General features: G+C 41.2%; 1 protein-coding gene and 1 long non-coding RNA gene across 3 annotated transcripts in view; one reads left to right on the top strand and one right to left on the bottom strand.

The window, feature by feature from the left end:
• The window catches only part of PCNT (pericentrin), a 243,826-nt gene that overhangs the window by 48,696 nt on the left and 170,597 nt on the right, over positions 1-24,533 (bottom strand). For both annotated transcript variants that reach the window (XM_074968199.1, XM_074968200.1), the window contains 6 exons: positions 23,376-23,546; positions 21,506-21,655; positions 11,433-11,603; positions 6,309-7,442; positions 3,847-4,008; positions 765-1,325 (listed from right to left, as the gene is read on the bottom strand). In XM_074968199.1, coding sequence (XP_074824300.1) covers positions 765-1,325; positions 3,847-4,008; positions 6,309-7,442; positions 11,433-11,603; positions 21,506-21,655; positions 23,376-23,546 — 2,349 coding nt within the window. The remainder of the gene's footprint in view (positions 1-764; positions 1,326-3,846; positions 4,009-6,308; positions 7,443-11,432; positions 11,604-21,505; positions 21,656-23,375; positions 23,547-24,533) is intronic.
• On the top strand, positions 772-18,321 carry LOC141996261 (uncharacterized). Its single transcript, XR_012641512.1, has 4 exons — positions 772-1,042; positions 4,241-4,337; positions 13,979-14,115; positions 17,916-18,321. It is a non-coding gene; the product is annotated as an uncharacterized LOC141996261 (long non-coding RNA).

The following is a 24,533-nucleotide window of genomic DNA, read 5'->3' as shown; positions in this document are numbered from 1 at the left end:
AATATATAAGCTATTTAGAGCAGAGTCTTTAACTTTTAATGCAATTGCACAGAGCCTAGAACACTACTGGCACCACTGTAATATAAATAACACTGCCTTTAAAAAAATCAATTACCATGATAATTTGGGAAGAGACACCTTAAACAAAACCGATCTTTTAAAAACTGAGGAAAAATATTCACATGCAGACAATTGTTGCAGTAAGTTGAAGACTCCCATGACAACATGTGAACTCTTCACTGAGTGCCATTAATTACAAGCGGAATTTCATCCCAACAGTCACATTACTTTACCGTGGCCTTCAATTTTGAATTGCCAGGCCTAACACACTGAGTCCCTTCTCCCTGAACTTTCTGAAGCTGCCAGGATACCATGAATGCTCCAAAAGTTCCAAAATAAAACCCACACTCCATTGCCATTATTTATATTGCAGCACGAATCTACAGTGACGTCGAAAGAAAGCCTCTACCTTGAGGGGCTTACAGTTCAATCTAGTTTTCAGAAAACGAATGTCACTTACAGAGAGCAGTGATAAAATGATGTTTCAATACAGCCTAAAGCATGCTTCACTGTCTCCAACCAGGAGATGAACACATAAAAGATACCTGCTATGACACAGTATCTATTCTTCTTGATGTATACTTACCAATATTAGTTTCCATGGGAACACACAGAGCACATGACCCAGCAATAAAAACTTATTGGTGGAGGGATGGGAAGGAAGGATCTTACGTTTAATATTTTTAAAAAACCCTGATAATTACCAGAATCCTTTTTTCCATATTTTGGTACTCAGCGATAGAGTAGGTACTTTCAGAGAAAGCTGGAGACTTTAAATCTAGTCTGGCCACTGCTTCCTCATTGGTATTAGCATACAGACTTTGATATCCCAACAGTCCAGGGGTGTCTCCTTGTACGACAGAGGATTTGTTGTGCTTCATTTCAAAGTCTGTGCTGTGTACACTATCAACTTCTGAGAAGGGTGTTAAGTGAAGACTTGGTTGAAGTTCTATGCTTGTCTCCTGCTTTCTCACAATCTCAGGTGAGTCCCATGAAGTCATATCCATGACTAAACATTTAAAGTCCTTGGGTGTCTCTTTAGCATGCTCTGTGTTTTGTGAAAGGTTGTTCAACTTGCATTTCATTGAGTCTGGATTTTGATGAAATTCCATGATTTGCTGACAGTGCTTTTTCAGATCTTGCAGCTCTCTGGCCTTGTCTGTCATCTCTGCTTCCTGAGTCAGGAGTGTCTCTTGCAGTTGCTTAATCTGAGTTTTTAGGTTTCTGCTGTGAGTCTTCAAGTCAGCTATAGCTGCATCTTTCTCCTAGAGTGAAACAACACACATACCCATCAATTTTCTGTTTCCTGAATTCAAATAAAAGTTCCCATAAGTGCAAAAAATATTCAGCTTCTGAGAAGATTCTTTTAAAACAAAATATCAAATTTGTTATTAATCCTAGCTATGATTATAAGAACTCAGAAATAATTCAACATACTTCCTCATGACAGTTTGGCCTTCTTTTACCTTCAAGCCAAGATAAATGAATGCATCTAACTCTTCAGAATAGCTACTGTAGTAAAACTAAAACATTTAATACAGATTATATTAGTACACTACACAACAGCAATGTGTAAAGTAAACTATTAATGTAAATTTTTTAAATTACTTCCCTTTTGCGTTTCACTGGTATAGTGAAATGTAGCTGGCCAAGTTGTTTTTCGGTTTTTTTTAAACAGAGACATCAAAACACATTACCATTGGTATATGTGACATCTCCACTGAAGCAGGGCTTTTGCTGGAGAAGAGGGATTTTCCCATCCACTTCTACAGAACTGAACTATTCATTTAAAAAATTAAATTTATCCCTTGTAGTTGTGAAGATTATATTCATTTGACATTAGGAAGGTTAACGAATGCAGTGTTCTTTTTCTGAGCACAAGTTGCTAAGAAGGTGTACAAAAGAATAGAACAAGCTTGTAGGGACAAAACCAGAAAAGATAAGGCACAAAATAAGTTACACCTAGCAAGGGACATAAAAGGCAATGTGAAGCGGTTCTTTAAATACATTACAAGCAAGAGAATGACAAAGGAAAGTGAAGGTCCTCCACTTAGCGGGGAAGGAAAGCTAATAACTGAGGACATCAAAAAAGCTGAGGTGTTGAATTACTATTTTGCTTCAGCCTTCAATAAAAAGATTAATGGTGATCAGATACTCAACACAAATAATATTAACAACAAAGGAGATGGAATACAAGCCAAAATAGGGAAAGGACAGGTTAAGGAATATTTAAATATGGTAAGATGTATTCAAGCCTGAAGAAATTCATCCTAGGGTACTTAAGGAACTAGCTGAAGCACTCTTGGCACCATTAGAATTATCCTGGAAAATTCATGGAGGACAGGTGAGATCCCAGAGGACCGGACAAAGGCAAACATCAGACCTATCTTTAAAAAGGGAAACAAAGAGGACTCCAGAAATTACAGACCTGTCAGCCTAACTTTGATACCTGGAACGATACTGGAACAAATTATAAAACAATCAATTTGTAAGCCAGAGGGTAACAGGGTCATAAGGAGTAGCCGGCATGGATCTGTCAAGAACAAATCATGCCAAATCAAATTTCCTTCTTTGACATGGTTCCTGGCCTAGTGGATGGAAAGAAGCAGTAAACATGATAGATCTTGATTTTAGTAAGGCTTTTGACACAATCCTACATGACATTCGGACAGTGATTAATTGTTCCCCATGTCCACAGAAGGTAGAACAAGAAGTAATCAGCTTAATCTGCAGCAAGGGAGATTTAGGTTAGATATTAGGAAAAACTTTTTAACTATAAGAGTAATTACATTCTAGAACAGGCTTCCAAGGGAGGTTTTGGAATAGTCAACACTGGAGGTTTTTAAGAATAGGTTGGACAAAAACCTACCATGGATTGTTTAAGTGTACTTGGTCCTGCCCCACCACACCAGGCTGCACTTGATGACTTTTTGATGCCCATTCTAGTCCCAGTTTCTATGATTCGATGCTCCTGTCATGAAACTGCCCTGAGGCTCAAATCCTCAGCCAAGTGCACAGCCAGTCTGTGCACAGTGCAGTTGCTCTGAGGTTTGGAAGCAGTGCTACCCCCACAGGCTTCTCTGTAACCGCCAATCTAGCCTCTTGGCTACAGTAGTATCTATGCCACTTCCATCCACACGGTGGCAGAAACTGATGGATCCACGTAGTGGTGGACCCACCAACCTTGCCCCCAAATTTTAGTTCTGCAGTAGTCCACAGAGAACACGTGCACAGCAGCATACGGCATGTCAGCCATCCCCAGACCCTGGCACACCTCTTACCAGCCACATGAACACACAGTACATCTACTTCAAGCAATGGCAAGGAAATTAAGTATTCTGGCTCGTAACCTACTGGATGATTTCTCAACAGCTTCCTGAGCCAGTAGAACTGAACCTTCTAGTGTCATACTGAATCTGACGCATCATCTTTCTAGCCTTCTATATTTATAATAGTAGCTTCTAAAAATACTACAATTATGAATAAGTAAGTACTAAAGGATATATACAATATACAAAAAGCGTTAACATGAAGAATACAGACAACTTGTAGACATATGAACAGTACTTCAGTCTTTATGATCTGAGATTCTACGATCTCATTTCCAACATTGACATTTGGATCTTATTTCTATCTGAAGCCTTTGCTTTAATGACCAGGACTCAAAGCTTCTCTTTGAAACCACTTTAATATTAACAATTGGAGAAAATTGGCAATGATGAAAAATGTGCCAAATTAGCTCTCAGTCCCTTTCACCCCATTACTACCATTACTATTCCAACATACCTTTATGTCCTCCAGTATTTTACCAGTCTGTTCTTCACTTAATTCTAATTCCTTTTTCACACAGGCTAATTCAGACTTAAGTTCTTCCTGATGCAATGTCATCTTTGTGATTAGATCTTTGTGGTTTTCTGAAGTGTTTGTTGCCTCTAACTGTACTAGAATCTGTAAAAGAAAAAACAATTGTAGGTTGCTCTTTTAGAAAGTGAGCCATTTCCACGTTGGTGGACTTTATTCTGTCAGTTTTGGAATTCCTATCCAAGCATCAACTACAATAATTGTCATTTAAAAAGAATGAGCTCCCATAAGCAACAATGTTTCTATAAAAGTGCTGATAACTTATGGGATTTAAACAAAAACGTGTTTCAAGTTATTATTGTATATGTTTATTTTACAGAAAGCAGAGAATGAGGACAGATGCACTTCACACGCTAGGGGAGGATTTCACCACACAATCTTCAGCACAACCTGTGTGGTTCTACTTATAAATCCAGGTGTGTATTTAGTATTAGCACTGTACCATCAGCAATTTGAGATTCTAGTAACATTAACCAATGACAATTTGAGATCAAATAATTCTATTCCTATTACAGGACAGCAGTATCAACACTGCCTTCATTAATGTTGGTGCCAACAGAATACATATTTGCTATTTATTATATGACTCATTACAAGAAAGGTCTGAGGAGAAGTATAAAGCATATGTTCTAAGCATGGCTGTATATAACAATCACCCTCTTTAATGTTTTAAGAAGCTGAGTAAATGCAACATTTGGACAGGCCGTGTGGTCTAGGGATTAGGGCAATAGACTGAGCTCAGGCACATGGGTTTTCATCCTGAGTCTGTCACTAATCTGCTATGTGACCCCTCTTTAAGGTCACTTCACCTCACTGTGCCTCTGTTTTCTCTCCCACCCTCTGTCTCTCTCATCTATTTGCACAGTAAGTCCTTTGCAACAATCATACCATGTGCCTGTACAGTGCCTAGCACAATGGGGTACTGATCTCCATTAGGGCCTCTATCTACTGTAATACAAATAATTATAAAAGCATTTGCTTTGCTTAAGGATTAATACTTTCTATAACCACTTAAGAAGGAACAGACCCATTGTACAGAAGCACACATCTACAGATGAACAACATATATGTAAGTGATTTTAGGCAGTATTAGTATTTGTCTTGTCCAATGTGTACCTGAAGAAAACACGAATGCAACATCAGTGAAGTCTAACTAAATTCACTATTGCTACCTCAGTGATAAGCTACAAAAGCCTAACTAGTGAAATCACTCCAAATGTTAACAGAGTAATTTCTCAACTAATAATGAGCTACACACAGTTGTGATGTTTGCACTGTGAAGCAGCATGTGAAAGTAATATGATGTAACTATAATGTTTTATGACATCATGACAGATGTGCATGCATGTTTTATATCAGTAAGACTGTAATTAATGGTCATTTATTTTGCTTAAGTCTCAGCTGTTCTGCCCTGAATTGGACATTGTAAAGACTGTAATAATGCCAGAGAAGCATTTTGCCTAATCCATGTAGCATAATTAGTATCTGGTCTAAAAAAGCCACTTTCCTGCCGTCCTGGCTAGGGACAAGTAATATGGTGTGAATGAGCAACTCTGGACTTTTATACGAGTATAGTTCTTTTGAAGTGGGCATCCTAAATCACAGAAAGGTTTCCTCCCCATGTGTGCATTCATACACCCAATCTCTCTCCCTTCGAGAGTGCTTAACCAGAGCAGGTTTGCTATGCATACTCCTGATACCACAAAGCACTCTGCTCTATTCCACCACCTTAGAGAAGCCTTAACCAGGCAGCAAATGTGTGCATAATTGGCACCTGCAGAGCAAAGCAGAATACGCTCCAAAGAAGTGCTCTCCAGGTTAGGGCAGCTAATGAAATTAACGGAGATCAAATGATCTTTTCTGATCAACTGATTCTACACAGAGGGAGGAAAAGGAAACCTTGGTGATGTGTCCTCAGAATCTTTCAACTGTGTCAAATTTTAGAGGTGAGCTACCAAAAATATGTTTCTAAGTAGTTCTCAAAGACTACCAGAAAACGAGCGTTCATTTATCAATGTTGATTTCCTTAGCTTATCTAGGTTGACACTATTGGTGCTCATAACATTTACCTTCACGCTTTCTCAAAAGCCTGAATGGTGGAGGAAATCTATCACCATTGTAAATTTTATCCTTAGTGAAAGCACCAAATAGTTCAATCTACACATTTTAGGCAGTGACAGCCAATGGTCGCACTAGCATCACCACACCAGTGAATTTCATAGTAGTTAGTGCCCAGTGTCAGAATAAAGTTTCTAATTTTACAAGTTAATAAGATCAGACAATAAATCTCTTAGACTCACCCAGAGAGATAAATACAAAATGTACAACATCAGAGCTGACTTGACTCTTCAACATTTAAAAAAAGTTGTTACAAAAATAATGCATACCAATTTATCACTTTGGGAAACTGAAGCTGCAAATGACTGATCAGCATTTGCTCCTCTCTCTTCTCCCAATTTCTCCATTCCATTTGTATGAACTTGAACCTCTCCTTCTTGTTTTAAGACCAGTTTATTAAGTTTAACTTCTTGATCATTACTTTGTTCCTTTTCCTTGTAGGATTCCAGCTGTGAATAAAGGTCATCTCTTTCAGAACACAAGGCTTGGAGTTCTTTCAAAAACTCCTGGATCTGATCTTTCAATTTTGTAGCATTTGCTTGAAGTTCATCTATTTCTCTCTGGTAAACTACTTCTTTCTGATTCAGTGTTTGAACCTTGAAATCAAGCCTGGAGACTTCTGATTGAAGGGTTTGAACTTCTTCAGCCTCAGTTTTCTGATGCAGATCCTTCTGTAACAGTTCACCTTCAAGCCTCACAATCTTTTCTGCTAGGTGCTGTAATTCAGCTGCCTTCACTACTCTCTGCTCTGCTACTGTCTTAATCTGCAAGTCGCTCTCTAAAAGAGTTGCTTCTCTCGCTCTCAGTGTATCTTCAAGCTCTTGAATGCGCGTGGACATGATCCCCACTTCACCATCTCTCTGAGAGAGGTGTGTTCTTAGAAGGCTGTACTCCTCCTGAAATGCATCATACTGTATTCTTAGGGACGTTAACTCTGCCAAGTGCTGCCTTGAAGACTCCTGTACATTTTGAAGATTTTGTTCTAAAATTTCCACCTCTATTTTAAACTGAGATTCCTTCTCTTCAAGCAGCTGCTGCAGGGCTTCTCGAGCAGTTGAGACAAGTTCTAATTCTTCCTGAAGCTCCTTCAGGTTGGAATGTAGCAACACAGTTTTCTTATTCTTATCTGAATGCTCCTGAAAATCTAGTGATCCTTTCTTCAATTCATTCTGAAGGTTCTCTACCTGCTCCTCCAACCGAAGCAGGTTAAGGTTATCTTGGCTGTCACTAACTTCATGACACACGGGTCCAAGTTGTACCAGCTCCTTTTGAAGCTTCTCAATTACTCCATGAAGCTGCTCTACCTCTTCTGCTTTATCCCTATGCAGTCTTTCCTGGTCACCACGAAGGTGCTCAACGAGTAACCTGAGTTCATCAATTTCAGATTTTCCGTTCTCCATGACCTGAGAGAAAGAACAAGACTGAAATGCCAATTGGTACACAGACTTACTTCTGTTGAAGTATCAGAATTCCCACTACTTAAAAGTTCATTTACCAAAACAACATATGTGCAATTTCAGTTACTAGAAGGACCTCATCTTCAAAGCAGCCAGTCAATAAAACAGATTTAATAAGGGCTAGGTTTGAAAACCTTACCGGGCACCTTGTAGCTAAAACACTAACCTCCTTGACAGACATGAAAAAAGCCCCCACTCCCAAGAACAGTCCAGAGATAGTTCCCTGGTGAGAAGGCCAGTACATCCATTTCCCTCCCTCTCACAGCTGGAAAGGATGGGACCTCTCAGTTTCCCCAAAGAATGCTGTCCCTCAACCTGACTTGCAAGGACACCATCGTCCTGTCCCCGCAAAATGAAATCTTTCACAATAGCTTCATTAGTGTGAGAAGTTCGATTTTCCTTCCCCTTCTCGCAGCTGAAAAAGATGGACTTTGAATAGCTAAATATTTATTTTAAGTATTAGCATACCCACATAATGTATACTATATAATTACATACTACTCACTAGTGTTTTGAAAGGGGTTTTTGTTACATTTGATTTTTAAAAATTTAATGAAAATACATGTATTTTCAACAAATGCTTAACTCTAAGACTAAGAATTAAGCAGCTTCTCCCCTGAGCAGCATGTGCCATAAGAGAGGATACAGATAATAGCAAAGCTGAGAAACCCACATTTGGGAGGGGAAGCTACGCCCTAAACACATCCATGTAGCCACCCCAAACTCTACTACAGTTTAAAATTGACAGCTGAACTCTGTACTACCAGGATACTTTTGTCAGGGGGGCATTAAGGGGGAAGGGAACAACTATTTAATGAACAATTCTCTCAGAGCAGCACATGTCATAATGCAACCTTCTGTGCAACAATTATTCTCTATTGCAGGTTTTTCCAGATTATGGAGAAGATGTGGCAAGCTTAGCATAGGGACCTGCGGTGGAGGAAGAAGGGGAGTGATCCCTTTGTTAAGGTTGACATCCGGGGGTCTAAGTTTTCCCATGGGTCTAGTCCCATTACAGGTTTTGGTGGCCATGTTCACCTAGCCATGCTACAATTCTGCCAGTCCACACCTCTGTGAGAAGAGGATGGGTTGGAGCTATGCAACATCCTGAGCTGCAGAGATTTTCACATATTTTCCTTTGAAATAAAAGGAAGAAATACATGGATCTATGTCAGCAACCTGATAAAATGGCAGCTAACTATTCATAATTCATTAGCTGAAGTGATTACACTTCAGTTCATCTTTAAATACCCCAATATTATCTCAAAAAAGTGGTACACTAGGACACATTTTAAAAAGCAATGTCCTGACAAAATGATTTTTTTTGTGTGTGCGCCCCACATTTTGAGCCTCCAAAAGAGAAAATCACTCATAACTTTGGTCCTATGATAATATTGGGAACATAGTTAGCAAGGTGAATGAGCTTCATGGGGTATGCTCTCATTTATCCAAATGGCCTGAGGGACATCCAAAAGTTTTGTATAACTGAGTGATTGGCTAAACAGAAGTACTATTTTGAGATGCAGTTTCACAACACTTTATCAATGATCTGGATGATGGGATTAATTGCACCCTCAGCAAGTTCACATATGACACTAAGCTGGGGGGAGAGGTAGATAAGCTGGAGGGGAGGGATAGGGTCCAGAGTGATCTAGACAAATTGGAGGATTGGGCCAAAAGAAAGCTGATGAGGTTTCACAAGGACAAGTGCAGAGTCCTGCACTTAGGAAGGAAGAATCCCATGCACACCGCTACAGGCTGGGGACTGACTGGCTAAGCAGCAGTTCTTCAGAAAAGGACCTGGGGATTGCAGTGGATGAAAAGCTGGATATGAGTCACCAGAGTGCCCTTGTTGTCAAGAAGGCCAGCCGCATATTGGGCTGTATTAGTAGGAGCACTGCCAGCAGATCAAGGGAAGTGATTATTCCCCTCTATTCGGCACTGGTGAGGACACACCTGGAGTATTGCGTCCAGCTTTGGGCCCCCCACTACAGAAGGGATGTGGACAAATTGGAGAGTCCAGCAGAGGGCAACGACAATGATTAGAGGGCTGGTGCATATGACTTACGAGGAGAGGCTGAGGAAATTGGGGTTATTTAGTCTGCAGAAGAGAAGAGTGAGGGGGGATTTGATAGCAGCCTTCAACTACCTGAAGGGGGGATCCAAAGAGGATGGAGCTCAGCTATTCTCAGTGGTGGCAGGTGACAGAACAAGGAGCAATGGTCTCAAGTTGCAGCGGGGGGAGGTCTAGGTTGGATATTAGGAAACACTATTTCACTCGGAGGGTGGTGAAGCACTGGAATGGGTTACCTAGGAAGGTGGTGGCATCTCCATCCTTAGAGGTTTTTAAGGCCCGGCTTGACAAAGCCTTGGCTGAAATGATTTAGTTGGTGTTGGTCCTGCTTTGAACAAGGGATTGGACTAGATGACCTCCTGAAGTCTCTTCCAACCCTAATATTCTATGATTCTATTATTCTAACACAGCTTTCCCCCAAACCACAAAATTGCCCTTCAAAGCTGCTGTTGTAGCTGAATCAGGATTAGGTCTCACTATCTGCTCAGAACCCACCATATGAATACATAGCACTAACAGGTGCTAAGAATTGAGACGTTATTAGCATGTGATTAACATAGGGAGACATCGGGGGGAGGGTGGACACTGGATTTGGATACCTAGGATTTTTGGATAAAGGGAATTTAGATAACTGGAATTATACTGTAATTAGTACTGCATGATTAAGTTTGTTATCCTTCGAGAAATTATTATTCTATAAACTATTATTTATCATTTCTATTATCGTAGCACTTAGAGACGCTGGCTGGAGATCAGGACCCCACTGTGTTAGGCAATGCCACCATCTTCCCTTACAGAGGGCAGATTAGGCTGAAAGGGGGCAAATTTTGGACTACACGGAAAATGGTTAGGTTGTAGGGCAGAGTAAATATTATTTCTTTACTTTATTAATTTTGATTTAATATTTTAAGAGACACCAATCCCAGACTAAAAGAACAGGAGGACTTGTGGCACCTTAGAGACTAACAAATTTATTTGAGCATAAGCTTTCGTGAGCTACAGCACTGACACCCATTAAATACAACCCATGATGATAAATAAAAGCAGCAGTAGGTCCCCCTCAAAAGCAGCCTGTCAATCAAATAACAAAACAAAATATGCACAATAGCAAATTCCCACTTCCACCGAGTCTCAAAAGGGATCCTTATAAATGACCCTTCCTAAATGTGGTCTTGTCTATTTTGTAGTTGTGTTACTAAATATGGCATGAAAAACCTTTCACCAAAGACAGGAAATGACCAGAGAAGGACCGCATAACACAGGTGGTTAGAATTACTGTGGGATGTATGGAATTGATTGAGACAATCAGGAATTCCTGCCCTGGAAATTGAAGGCACATCTGTTTTTTTTTTTACCCCACTTGACACTACATAACAAGAGAACACAAAATTAAAAAGGTAGTAAGTTAGAAATCAACAAAAAGAAATGTTTGTTTACCCAATTTATAATCACACAGTGGGACTGACGAGTACTGGAGCTCATGAAACTGAATATTGTGCCTTCGTGTTTTTCATAAGTTTGATAATTGTGTGATTACTAACATCTGAAGTTACACAAATTACGGTAATAAAAGTTATCAAATCTCATGTTTCAGAGTCCAGGCTAATGCCTGGTAGGGACCAGAAAGGAGCGCTCCCACTCCTGTGCACAGCACTGTGCAACAGCCTATAGGCTCTTCGCTTATTTTAATCCTCCCTCTGTAGTACTAGACACTCCCTAAGGAAGTAACTCAATATGGGAAACTGTTTCTCCTGAAGACAGTAACAATACTAACATACTAATTATTTTTTTGAGGCAAAACATCGGATCTATTCCACCTGTAATACCACATACTCTCACTCCGTAACACCACTGTTTCTCACCTTATTATCTGTGGCACCGTCCAGTTCACGCTGGAGTCTCTCAATCTGCTCATTCAAATGATCAATTTCTTGATTCTTTTCCTCAAGCAAAGCTTGTGGGAACTGCAAAACTGCTGATTCACTATTACCCACGTTCTGACTTTGCATCATGTGGAGTTTTGCTATGTCCTCCTGATTGAAAAAAGAAACAATCTGGATCATAAAAGGACTATCCATCCCCAGTACAATATGAAGGCAAAACTGTGCTGATTTTAGTCAGTATTTGATTTTTAAGTCCTACAAACTCAAAACAGTTAACACTATAAGGCAGCCTCTTTCTGCTAAACTATTTTGATTACACCCTTACTACTGATAAATTGATTTTCACCAATTCCCCTCCCTATTTCTCCCCCCAGGAGATATTTTTTTTTTTAAACTATGATTTCCATGGGATTTTTAAGTCCTTACTTCAAAGGACTAAGTTGCCAGGCTGAATTTTCCAGTTTTGAGGGAAAGTGTTGGACTATAAAATTGCCCAACTGACTGCTGATCAATTCTATAATGTGGAATATTTATTTAACATGGCTGTACAGGTCGGGAAATGAAAGCTCACATTAAATGCATTTTTTAAAAAAGAACAGAATAGAATTTCATCAGTTTAATAAATACGATAGCAGTTTCACGAGAAATCAGCATTATAGTTATCAATGGTTCGCTGTCAAACTGGTAAGGTATATTAGTGTGGTCCTGTAAAGGTCTGCCCCGGCTCCGGAACTATTAAATATTTTAATTAATGACTTGGATAACGGAGCAGAGAGCACACTTATAAAATCTGAGGATGACACCAAACTGCGTTGGGGTGGGTTGCAAGCACTTGGGAGGACAAGATTAGAATTCAAATAACCTTGACAAATTAGAGAATAGTTCTGAAATCAACAAGATGAAATTCAATAAAGATAAGTGCAAAGTATTTCACTTAGGAAGGAAAAATCAAATGCACAGCTACAAAAGAGGGAATTACTGGCTAGGCACTAATACTGAAGAAAAGGATCTGAGGGCTATCATGTGTCACAAATTGAATATGACTCAACAGCGTGATGCAATTGTGAAAAAAGCAAACATCATCCTTGGGCATATTAACAGGAGTGTTTATCTTTTAAATACCTTATCTTTTAAATACAGAGTTTATATAAAACTATATAAACTCTGTATTTAAAAGATAAGGTTACTCAGCTTGTGCAGTAAATGAAGTTCTCCGAGATGTGTGTCGGTGCATCCCAGCACTGTTGATTGGAGATTTTAGGTAGCGGTGTTTGGTCGGGGCACATATGCGCAGTAGCAGTCTCGCGGCGCCACTGATGCCTCATGTAGCATGCACACGCCCCAATCCCTTCAGTTCCGTCTCTACCGTGGAACTTTTAGCTCGTACTCCGAAGTAGAGGGGAGGAGGGTGGGAAGTGGAGCACCCACAGGGACACACATCTCAAAGAACTTCAGTTACTGCACAAGGTGAGTAACTTTCTCTTCTTTGAGCGCTGTCCCTGTGGGTGCTCCATTTTAGGTGAATGTAGAGCAGTGCCCTCATAAGGATGGAAGGCACTTTGGAGTTGCGTTCATTGCTGAGGCTAGTACAGTGAGGCCTAGTCTTGTGTCTCAACTTGAATTGAGTGTGATAGCATAATGATTTGTGAATGTGTGTTCAGATGCCCAGGTAGCTGCTCTGAATATGTCAAGAATGGGCACATTGTGTAGGAATGCTATGGAAGTCGATAAGGCTCTTGTTGAGTGTGTTCTGATGCCCGGAGGGGCTTTCGTGTTGTGTAGTGAAGAGCACAGATGGATACAGCTAGATATCCATTTAGATAATCTTTGCGTAGATATAGCAGATCCCTTTGATCATTCTGTTATTGACACAATGAGTCTGGGGGATTTTCGGAAGGGTTTTGTTCTGTCCAGATAAAAGGCCAAGGCACAGTGGACATCTAGCGTGTGCAGGACCGCCTCTTGGGTGTTATGTGTGGATGAAATGTAGGTAAGTGAATCGGCTGGTTGAACTGGAACGAGGACGATATTTTGGGCATAAATTTTGGATGTGTTCAAAGTATCACTTTATCCCTGAAGAATATTGTGTATGGGGGGAAGGGAGAGGGGAGAACATGAGAGCCCCGATCTTGCTCACCCTTTGCACCTACGTATTGGTGACCAGGAATGCCACTTTCACAGATAAGTGAAGTAACAAGCATGTGGCTAAAGGCTCAAATGGTGTTCTGTTTACACTTTTGAGCACGAGATGTAAATCCCATACTGGTGTTGGTTCACGGATGTTCGATACATATTGTGTATGCCCATTAAAAATCACTTAGTAATCAGATGAGCGAATATTGAGGTCCCTATTGATGGAAAGCTGTTATGTGCACGAGATGAACCCTCAGGAAAGTAGATATTCTAGAATTAGTGGGAGTGGTGCCTGGCTTGCAGATATTTGTTTGTTCTGGCACCATAGGAGGTAAGTAGTATGCATGCTATGTTTCTTGCTGTTTATTAACACTTGTACTTATTCCAAGCAGGTTAGTTCGTCGCATTGGAGCCATGCCTACGGGTGAAGTTTCGCCGGGTCCTGATGAAGGACTTGACCGTTGTCCTGCGAGAAAAGATTCGGTAAGCGAGGGAGAGTGAATGGTGTGCAGATCGCCATGTATGTCAGGTAAGGAAACCAAGTCTGTCTGGGCCATGTTGGTACTATGAATATTATGTTAGCCCTGTCAGTTCGTATTTTGTGTATTACTCTTGAGATTAGAGGTACTGGTGGGAATGCATATAGGAAAGGAGGGTTACATTTGATGAGGAAAGCGTCCCCTATGGATTGTGTTTCTCATCCTGCTCATGAGCAGAACTTTGGGCATTTCTTGTTTGCTGGCATCACAAACAGGTCTATGCGTGGGGATCCCCACTTGTGAAAAATATGATGTGTTATTCCATTGTTCAGTTCCCGTTCGTGCTTTTGGAAAAACCGTCTGCTTAATGTGTCTGTCATTATATTCAGTCGACCCGGGAGGTAAGATGCTATAATAGTGATGTTGTGCTTTATGCACCAGTTCCATAGTTTTAAGGCCTCTGTGCATAAGGAGTGGGAACGTGCTCCACCCTGGCAGGTGATATAGAACATACACTCAATGTTGTCTGTCAGGATCCTTAATTGTTTTGTCTCGTATAAGGAGGAGGAAATGGAGGCATGCATTTTGGACTGTGCGTAATTAGAGTAGGTTTATGTGTAGATGTGTTCCTGTGGAGGACCATTTGCCCTGGGTGGTATGTTGGTTTAGGTGAGAACCCCATCTCATCAGTGAGGCATCTATTGTGATTTGGTATGGATGGCGCATCCTATTGAAATGGGAGCCATAGCAAACATTTGTTGGGTTTGTCCACCATTGTAGTGAATGTAAACCTTTGGGGTTTGTGTGATTCTTTTGTTTAGGCTATTTTTGTGGAACATATACCAAGCTCAGCCATCTCTGAAGGCATCGCATGTGTAGCCTGGTGTGTTTGACAATGAAAGTGGTGGCTGCCTTGCGTCCCAAGAGTTGTAGGCAGGTTCATGCAGACACCCACAGGCAGTCTGAGACCACCAATATGATGGAAGTAATTGCTGTGAATCGGGTGAGCAGTAGTGATGCTTTGGCCGCAACTGAGTCCAGGTGCACTCCTGTGAAATCTAATTGTTGTACTGGGATTAGGGTAGATTTCTTTTAGTTGATTTGAAGCCCCAGGGAGTGAAAGAGAGATGGTTTGCCGGGTGCTTCGTGCAGTCTCTGTCAGCCTCTAAGTAGGCAATCATCCAAGTATGGGAATATCAAGATTCCCTGTCTGCATAAATGAGCTGCTACTACCGTTAGTATTTTGGTGAAGACTTATAGAGCTATCAACAGTCCCAATGGTAGTACTCTATATTGGAAGTGGTCTTGTCCCACCGTGAATTGTAGGAAAGGTCTGTGAGCAGGATGAATGGTAATACGGAAATATGCATTTTATAGGTTGAGGGCTGAAAACCAGTCCCCCTCTTCCAGCACAGGGATTATCGACTTCAGGGTGACCCTTTTGAATCTGAGAGTGCAGACAAATTTGTTGACTTTTCTGAGATCTAGTATGGGTCTCCACCCCCCGTTTTTCTTTTGATTCAGGAAATAATGTGAATAAAATCCCTTCCCTTTGTGTTGCCATTGAACTTGTTCCACTGCCCTATTTGCAAAAGATAATGTACTTCTTATCTCAATAGGTGCCTGTCCATCATACGGTCTCTGTTGGTGCTGCAACGTCTCGTCTCTGTTTCGATTGTATGGTTGGTATCTATGTCTCCTGTTGCAGGGCGTGTATATCCCGAGCTCTAGAGTCCTTCATGGAGTGGAAGACCTCATCTGCCTTAGCGGAGAAGAGCTTGTCCCTATCAGAGGGAAGGTCTTCAGCCTTGTATTGCAGTTCTTTTGGGATGACAGATGAATGAAGCCATGATACTCTGCGCATGACTATGGCTGTTGCTGTTGTGCATGCTGCTGTGTCTGCCATGTTGAGGGATGCCTGGAGTGCTGTCCTAGCAATAAGTTGTCCTTCATTGACAATGGCCCGAAATTGTTCACTTTTTTCCTCAGGGACCTCCTGTACGAAATCTGTCAATTTGGTGTAACTGTCATGGTCATAGTTTGAGAGTAATGGTGTATCGTTTGCTGTGTGGAATTGGAGAGTTGCTGAAGTGTAAACTTTGCACCCCTGGAGGTCCAATCTCTTCCAATCCTTGTCCGGGGGTGTGGACTTGAATTGAGGTTGTTTGTCCTGTTGGTTAACCGCCTCCACTACTAAGGAGTTGGGCTGTGGGTGTGAGAACAAGAAATCCATTCCTTTGTTTGGTACATGGTATTTCCTGTCCATACATTTATTGGTTGAGGGAATGGTGGCAGGAGTTTGCCACACCGTGTCTGTGAGTTCCAGCAAGGCGTCATTCATGGGCAATGCAATCTTTGACGTAGAGGAAGTGTGTAGGATCTTAAGGTGTTGGTATGTGTCTCTGTTATCTCTTCAAAAGGAATGTTCTGATTCTGAGCCACCCATTGGAATAGCTCCTGAAATTGTTTAAAGTCATCTGTAGTAGCAGGAGGTGGGGGCATAACTGCTTTGTCAAAAGAAGAAGAGAAGTTGTGCTCTGGGGACGCCTCATGTTCCGTAGTGTCATCCCTCTCTTCCTCCCCTTCCTCTCTTACCTCAGAGGATTTGGGTACTGACGTTGGTGCAGAGCATATGGGCTTCCTGTGGGAAGAGGGAGGTCCGTGGAATTGAGACCTACAGGCTGCCCATGGATCCCATTGTGGCCACTGAATGGGAAATGGCATGGGAGGGCACATCCAGGGGTTAGCGAGCCACAGTGGCAGGTCCCTGGTGCTCTGTTCCTTGGGTCTATAATGAAGTTCGGTGCCTGTTGGGGAGGAGTGTCCTGAAGAGAAGACTGCTTCCTCTGCATCGTCATCCTCATCACTCGAGAAAGGTGGAACAATGGGAGAATCAGGTTGGCCTGGTGCCATTGGTACCAGCGAGCAAGTGGTGCCGAGTAGTGGAGATTAGGACGCAGATGACGCTTGCATGTAGATGTCTGTATTAGAGGGATCGGTGCCGACATATGCAGTGCCATATCTTTCTGTGCTGCCTCCTTACGTAGAAGTGAGGTTGATGTGGGTCTTTTGTGCGTAGCCTTCCTAGGTGCCGCAATCACCAGTTTTGGCGGTTCCATGTTCAGTGCCGATCAACTTGGTGCTGGAGGGGGGGCCATCACATGTGGTAGAGGTTGTGGTACCTAGCCCTTTGCACGGGTAGCCGGTGCCATGGAGGAGGCAGCCGTTTTGTGCCTGCCACTCGACTCCTTCATCCTGCCAGCAGAGGTCCCGGAGCAGACGGTGCCGGAAGTGCCCAGTGCATCAAAGGTGCTTACTCTGAATAAGGTCGGCACCATTGGCAGAGATCTCTCCAGAGACCGTTTCTTTTTTTATCGGTTCTCGGCTCAGTGAAGATGTGGCCCGTTTCCTCGATTTTACAGAGGAGGTGCCACTTAGTCTGTCAACAGAGGTTGTGCCCGGAGAGTCCCTTGTCATGGTCGGTCTGGAGTCCGATGTAGGAGTTAGGGATTTCTCCATTAAAATGAGTTTGAGTTAAAGATCCCTCACTCTCCTTGCCCTAGCCTTCAGATTGTTGCACTGAGCGCACTTCTGTGGTATGTGCAATTCACCTAAGCACTGGACACAAAGGAAGTGTCCATCAGAGATTGGTATTGCATCTTTGCAAGAAGTGCACCTTTTAAAACCTGGGGAGCCAGGCGTAGCTGAGATGTCTCTGTTTAAAATTGTGGGACACAAGCAGTTCCCCCGTCCCCCAACTAAATTTAGCTAACTAACTACACTAAAAAAAGTAATAAATTGTGACTAAACAAGGGTAAACTCAGCTAACATCTCTAATCCTATTTTAAAGTTCGTAGTGACACCACTAACAGACTCCGTCTCAAGCCAAGGATGGTTGAGAAAGAACTGAAGGGATCGGGTGTGCACATCCTACATGAGGCACCAGCAGCGCCCTGACCAGAAACTGCTACCAAAAATCTCCGATCGACGGCACCGAGATGCACCGACACCTAAAGTGGAGACCCACGGGGACAGTACTCGAAGAAGAACTGGTATACCAAGAAAGAACATGATTCTGCAGTGAAAACCTGTGCCCATGCAGAGCTCATTGCGGGATCAGAGCCATAGTGTCAGTTCCACCCCCCAAGAACTGTGAACAGTCATTGTGCCTTTCTGAATTTGCAGTCACTAACAATGCATCCAGAAGAACAATGGCAGCAGATCACCCAGGTAATTCTTGGAATCCAAAACTAATGACAGGATAAGGAACGGAGATGTGATGTTGCACCCCATAAGACTTTATGGAAATATGCTTATGAATGTATATATGACATAAGTGGAATATGTTTTATGCTACATATGCCATGTAACATATCTATGTAAAGGTTACAATCTATTGAATATATTCATCCTATTTGTATGTGTGTGTCGTGGTATTCGAAGTTATGAATACTGGCTGTATACTTGTTTGATTTTAAATAGCCTTAGTAAGGCATTTGGTCAGCTTCTTTAGAAAGGAATTTGTAAGTTAAGTGCCCAATCAAGAACTACTTAACGGACAATGGAACTTGGAAGGCTCAAATCCACATAAGAAGTCTACATGAGGACATTCAAGGTAGCATGTGAACCATGGCTGCTACCTGTAAGTTCTGAGTCATGCATGGACATGTGACTTGCACATGTGACTCCAAAACTCCTCTTGTAGCTGGAATTCTACACAGGGGAAGGGAGGGGTATCCACCCACAAGAGAAAGTCTATTTAAATCCCTGGGAGACCCCTCCATTTTGTCTTCAGCTGGTTCAAGAGATAGCCTCTCCACCCCCAAAGGATATCTGAGAGAAACTGGAACAAAAGACAGTAACTACAGGAGGTGAGAGTGATTGCTGGACCCAGACTAGGAGGAGACAGGTCTGTAAAAGGAAGCTTACTGGAACACCTCTGAGGGTGAGGTTATATCTGTATTCAGTTTTCTTACTGTATTAGGCATAGACTTGTGTGTTTTATTTTATTTTGCTTGGTAATTCACTTTGTTCTATCTGTTACTACTTGGAACCACTTAAATTCTACTTTCTGTATTTAATAAAATCACTTTTTACTTATTATTTAACCCAGAGGGCGGGGAGGGGTGGCAAACAGCTGTGCATATCTCTCTATCAGTGTTATAGAGGGCAAACAATTTATGAGTTTACCCCGTATAAGCTTTATACAGGGTAAAACGGATTTATTTGGGGTTTGGACCCCATTGAGAGTTGGGCACCTGAATGTTAAAGACAAGACCGCTTCTTAAGTTGCTTTCAGTTAAGCTTGCAGTTTGTGGGATGTGGTTCAGACCTGGGTCTGTGTTTGTGGCCAGTAAGCGTGTCTGGCACATCCAAGCTAGGGGTTCTGGAGTCCCAAGCTGGCAGGGAAAGCAGGGGCAGAAGTAGTCTTGGCACATCAGTTGGCAGCCCCAAGGGGGTTTCTGTGATCCAACCCGTCACAGCAGACACTTGCATTCTTTCATTTCCATCCCAGGTATTCTAGATCTGGCAATCATAATGCTATGGATGTGTCTCTGAATCATGAATTAATACAGAATTCTAAGTGAAACTTCATAGATACTAAGGTCAGAAGGGACCATTATGATCATCTAGTCTGACCTCCTGCACAACGCAGGAATCTCACCCGCCCACTCCTGCGAAAAACCTCACCTATGTCTGAGCTACTGAAGTCCTCAAATCGTGGTTTAAAGACTTCAAGGAGCAGAGAATCCTCCAGCAAGTGACCCGTGCCCCATGCTACAGAGGAAGGTGAAAAACCTCCAGGGCCTCTTCCAATCTGCCCTGGAGGAAAAATCCTTCCCGACCCCAAATATGGTGATCAGCTAAACCCTGAGCATATGGGCAAGATTCATCAGCCAGATACTACAGAAAATTCTTTCCTGGGTAACTCAGATCCCACCCCATCTAACATCCCATCACAGGCCATTATGCCTATTTACCATGAATATTTAAAGATCAATTAATTACCAAAATCATGTTATCCCATCATACCATCTCCTCCATAAACTTATTGAGTTCAATCTTAAAGCCAGACAGATCTTTTGCCCCCACTGCTTCCCTTGCAAGGCTATTCCAAAACTTCACTCCTCTGATAGTTAGAAATATAACTTTTGGTAGTAAACTGTATTTCTACCCTCTGAAAACAGTTTCACACATTGGCACATCACTTGGAGTCAGATGTTCTTCTGTGCAACTTGCTCAAAAAGTGTTGCTTTTATAGACTCAGCTGTTAATCCACGCTTCTCCACTGAAGAAGAAAAACCAAACAGCTTCTGAAAGACTTGTCTTGCCAGCTTCCTGAAGCTACCATGAATACCATGAAGCTATATAATAAATGATTTACCCTGTGAAACCATGAAACTAAGGATTTCTTCAGAATATTGGGAGATAGTGTGGATTGTACTGTGCCACATACTAGTATTTTCATGTTCCCTCCATTTCCCACACTCTGTACCTTATATTATGCTAACCAAGAAAACCAGGAGACACTGAAATCTATCACTTGCTGACACAATGTGGTTATTTATGCATAAACCATCGGTGTAATGTAACCTACTGTAGCGGTGGCTGGGCCACAGACAGAGGTTGATGAGCCTCCATTGTTTGAGTTAAAAGACCCAGATCTGTCAGCCAAGGCTGTATGCATTCCTATTTAAAAGCACAAATTTAACTAAACGCTCTACTATATCAAATGATTTAGGCCTTGTCTGACTTCCATACAATGTCTCTCAACTGCCAGAACTGAGATACCTTCTACATTGACTGTACCACTCAGCCTTTTAATATCCGTGAGTGGCACCCTAAAATTAAATCTATCACGCACCTGCATTATTTTCTGTAGGCTGACTTCATAACCTACTTGATATGAAGAGCCACCACTTAATATCTGACTCTTGTCATTACATTGGTTACATTCAAGTCACATTTGCAAGCTTTTCTTTGTAACCATGAGTACTGGAAACTTAGCTTTAAAAAAAAAGTGAGATTCAGATGTAATTGCATGACTCCAAGAGCTGAGGGGCCCTATGCACGGTCCAAGATTACCAATGCCTTCATCCAGCTTTGGGAATACCCCCTAGTGCCTGCAACAGGAGATTCCTTTTAAAACTAGAGGCAAACTAGATACAAAAGTTACTAAAATTATTAAACCAAAAAAGGTTATAAAACACTGAATCCTGCAAAGACAAGCATCTCTAAAGAATGATAGTAAAACCTGCTGAGAGCGACCACTCACGGAAGTTAGCAAAAGTGGTCTTTTGTAAGAGGTGGTCTCTCTTCAAAGGTTTGTACACCGGAGAGCGGTGACGTTCCGTGGCCTTTCCAAGAAGTTGCTCATGACAAGCGGTCTCTAAGGCAGGTTTTACTGTAGTTAAGGTAAAGTTAAATGGTTCAACATACCTTCAGATGAGCATTCTCTATTTGAAGCTGGCCAATGCCAGTGGTAAGGTTTTTTTGCATCTCTAACTGCAAGTTCAGCCGCAAGATTTCCTCATTTTTATTGATTAAGTTCTCTTTAAACTGTTCTAGTTGCTCTAACAAACTCAGGATCTAAAACACGGAAAAACATCGTTTCGACGGGCGCCTTTATTTAAACAAAAATTGGTTACATTGGTTCTTCACATTACTTTACGGAGAATAAATAACTACAGCCAATTCCATTGCTACAAAATTGTCTAAATAGAACACACGTAAATATAGTATTAGAGACAAAAGGGAGAGGAAGAATCCAGTGTCCTAACATCCAGACTGGGATTAAACTTCCAAATTCTAATCTCAGTTTGGAAACTAGCACAGTCATTGTGTGTAAGTCACTTAACCCTTGACTTCACCCTTCCACCTGTAAAATGAGGATTCTTCTACTACATACTTATCCATCATTCAGGAGCCTACAAACTTGGCAAGGATCAACACTGAGCTCAGAAGCACTCTATGACCTGTGCCTGTTGAGCTTCTAAACTTTGTAACTGTCTTTATAGATGTCTATATGCTCTAGGAATGACTTTGGGGACATTCTATGGCCTGTGTTATACAGAAGGTCAGACTAGATTATGACAATGGTACATTCTGGTCTTGGAATCTATGAGGATGTCAAAAGCAACACACTAGTTGGGCCTGTTGGGGGGCATGGAGTGAACACAAACCAAGACTTGGTTTGGTCTATGGGGAGGAGTGGCACTGTGAAATTGGGAGATAGTGGGCCATTCAGCATATAACATGAAGCAGAACTCTTATTCATTTTCAAAGTATTACCATTCCAAACTGTCCATATAGACTAAGTTTTCCTGCATGAAGTGTGCTTACATATGAAATTTTCCTATCGAAATCCTCAAGTAAGAATTTAAACAACCAAAGAGTGCTTTGGTAGCTACACATTTTAAAGACAATGCCATGATAAAACATTTTAGATATGAAACCAAGAAGGAATGACACATGCTAATAGGTTTGTTTGTGAAAAATTAGCTTATGCATGGGATTTTAAGCATATTGAAACATGAAAAATTTGAAGAAGTGAGCCATTTTCAAGTTAGAGACCCAAAAACCTTAGAAACCTTTTAAGATGGTTATTTTAAAAGTGCTATATTGGTGTCTGGCACATTGGACAGGCAATTTTTTTGTACTCATTTTGTGATAAGAACAGCTTATATAATAATAAAGCCTGTTTCTTATGTAGTGCTTTTCCTCAGCAGATTTCAAAGCACTCCGCAATTTTTTAATTTATTTATCCTCAGCACCTGTGCCCAGTAGGGAAACATTATCAGCCCATTTTTAAGGATGGGGAACTGAGGCACAGAGAGGCTCAGTGACTTATCACCAGAGTTATGCTACTCTGGCTTCCAAGCATAGTATTGGGCATTTTCTGCAATGAATTGTGGAACTGAGAAACTGCAGGGAGAGACCTGAATAGAGGTTCAATGCCTGAGTAGCCCTGTCCAAAAGTGCTTGCCTTCCAAATTAGGCAATATACAGCCAAACAAAAGTTGGGGGGAGGAAGGAGAGAGTAAAATGTGATCACCAAAAAGGAGGCATAATTTAGATTGTTGAGGTTAGGCCTAATTCTTGGTCCAGTGATCATTAATGATAATCAAGGTCAGGAACATACAGAAACAGTAAAAGAACAAAAATGGAGATATGCCCAGTGAGGTACAGTTGATGTAAGAATTATGAATTTCCTGATTTTAATGGATTAAATTCTCAGACATAATTTTACATAGTTTTTTTTATTCTCAGATTCTAGATATATCAACTGAAATGTTAGTTTCAGATTTACCTCTCTCTCTTTCATTAGGAGTGCCTCCTGCTCTGCCTGTAACTGTTCCTTTAGCCCATGATCAGAACTGCCTTCAGTAGGTACCCTGTGCCTGGCTTCATCCAGTTTAGACTGCAGGGCAGAGATCTGGATCAAATTATTGTACTGCTGCTGTTGCAATGCCTCTTTATCCTGCAAAACATGGATTTTAGTGTTAAGACCAATTATTACACATACATATTTAGAGACAACAAACCTGTCAAAAATACTTTATCTTCTAAAAACGCTACAGTGAACAAGCACATAACCAAACAGATCTTTAAAAACATATAAATTAAAAAGTGGTGTCTAGATATACATCCAAAAATGTAACTAAGTAAATTTAAAAGCCAACCTGAGTCTGTTTTGAAAATTTTGCCCTCAGTGGTTTATAGGTTCCAAGGCCAGAAGCAACCATTGTGCATATCTAGTCTCACTTCCTGTGCAACACAGGCCATAGAAATTCCCCAAATTAATTCCTAGGATATCTTTAAGGGAACCATCCAATCTTGTTTTAAAAATGGTTAGTGATAGAAAATCCACCACGACCCTGGGTAAATTGTTCTAACTGTTAATTATTCTTACCATTAAAAAATTATACCTTATTTCCAGTCTGAATTTGTCTAGTTTCCAGCCACTGGATCATGGACCTTTCTCTGCTAGATTGAAAAGTCCATTATTAAATATTTGTTCCTCATGTAGATACTTATCAGTGATAATTACATCATTCCTTAATCTTTTCTTTGTTGAGTTAAATAGATTGAACTCTAAGTCGATCATAATCTTTTCTCATCTTTTAATCATTCTTGTGCCTCTTCTCTAAACACTCTCCAATTTGTCAACATCCTTCTTGAACTGTGGACACTAGAACTGGGCATAGTATTCCAGCAGCAGTCAACCAGTGCCACAGTGCTAAATACTCAAGTAAAATAACCTCCCTGCTCCTTCTCAAGATTCCCCTCTTAATGGATCCCAGGATTGCATTAGCTCTTTTGGTCACAGTGTCATATCAGGTTTCAGAGTAACAGCCGTGTTAGTCTGTATTCGCAAAAGGAAAAGGAGTACTTGTGGCACCTTAGAGACTAACCAATTTATTTGAGCATGAGCTTTCGTGAGCTACAGCTCACTTCATGTCATATC

The sequence above is a fragment of the Natator depressus genome, chromosome 11 (genome assembly GCF_965152275.1).
Source record: "Natator depressus isolate rNatDep1 chromosome 11, rNatDep2.hap1, whole genome shotgun sequence".
NCBI classification, from domain to species: domain Eukaryota; kingdom Metazoa; phylum Chordata; order Testudines; family Cheloniidae; genus Natator; species Natator depressus.
The sequence above is the reverse complement of the archived record's forward strand: the minus strand, read 5'-3'. Positions and strand labels throughout refer to the sequence as shown.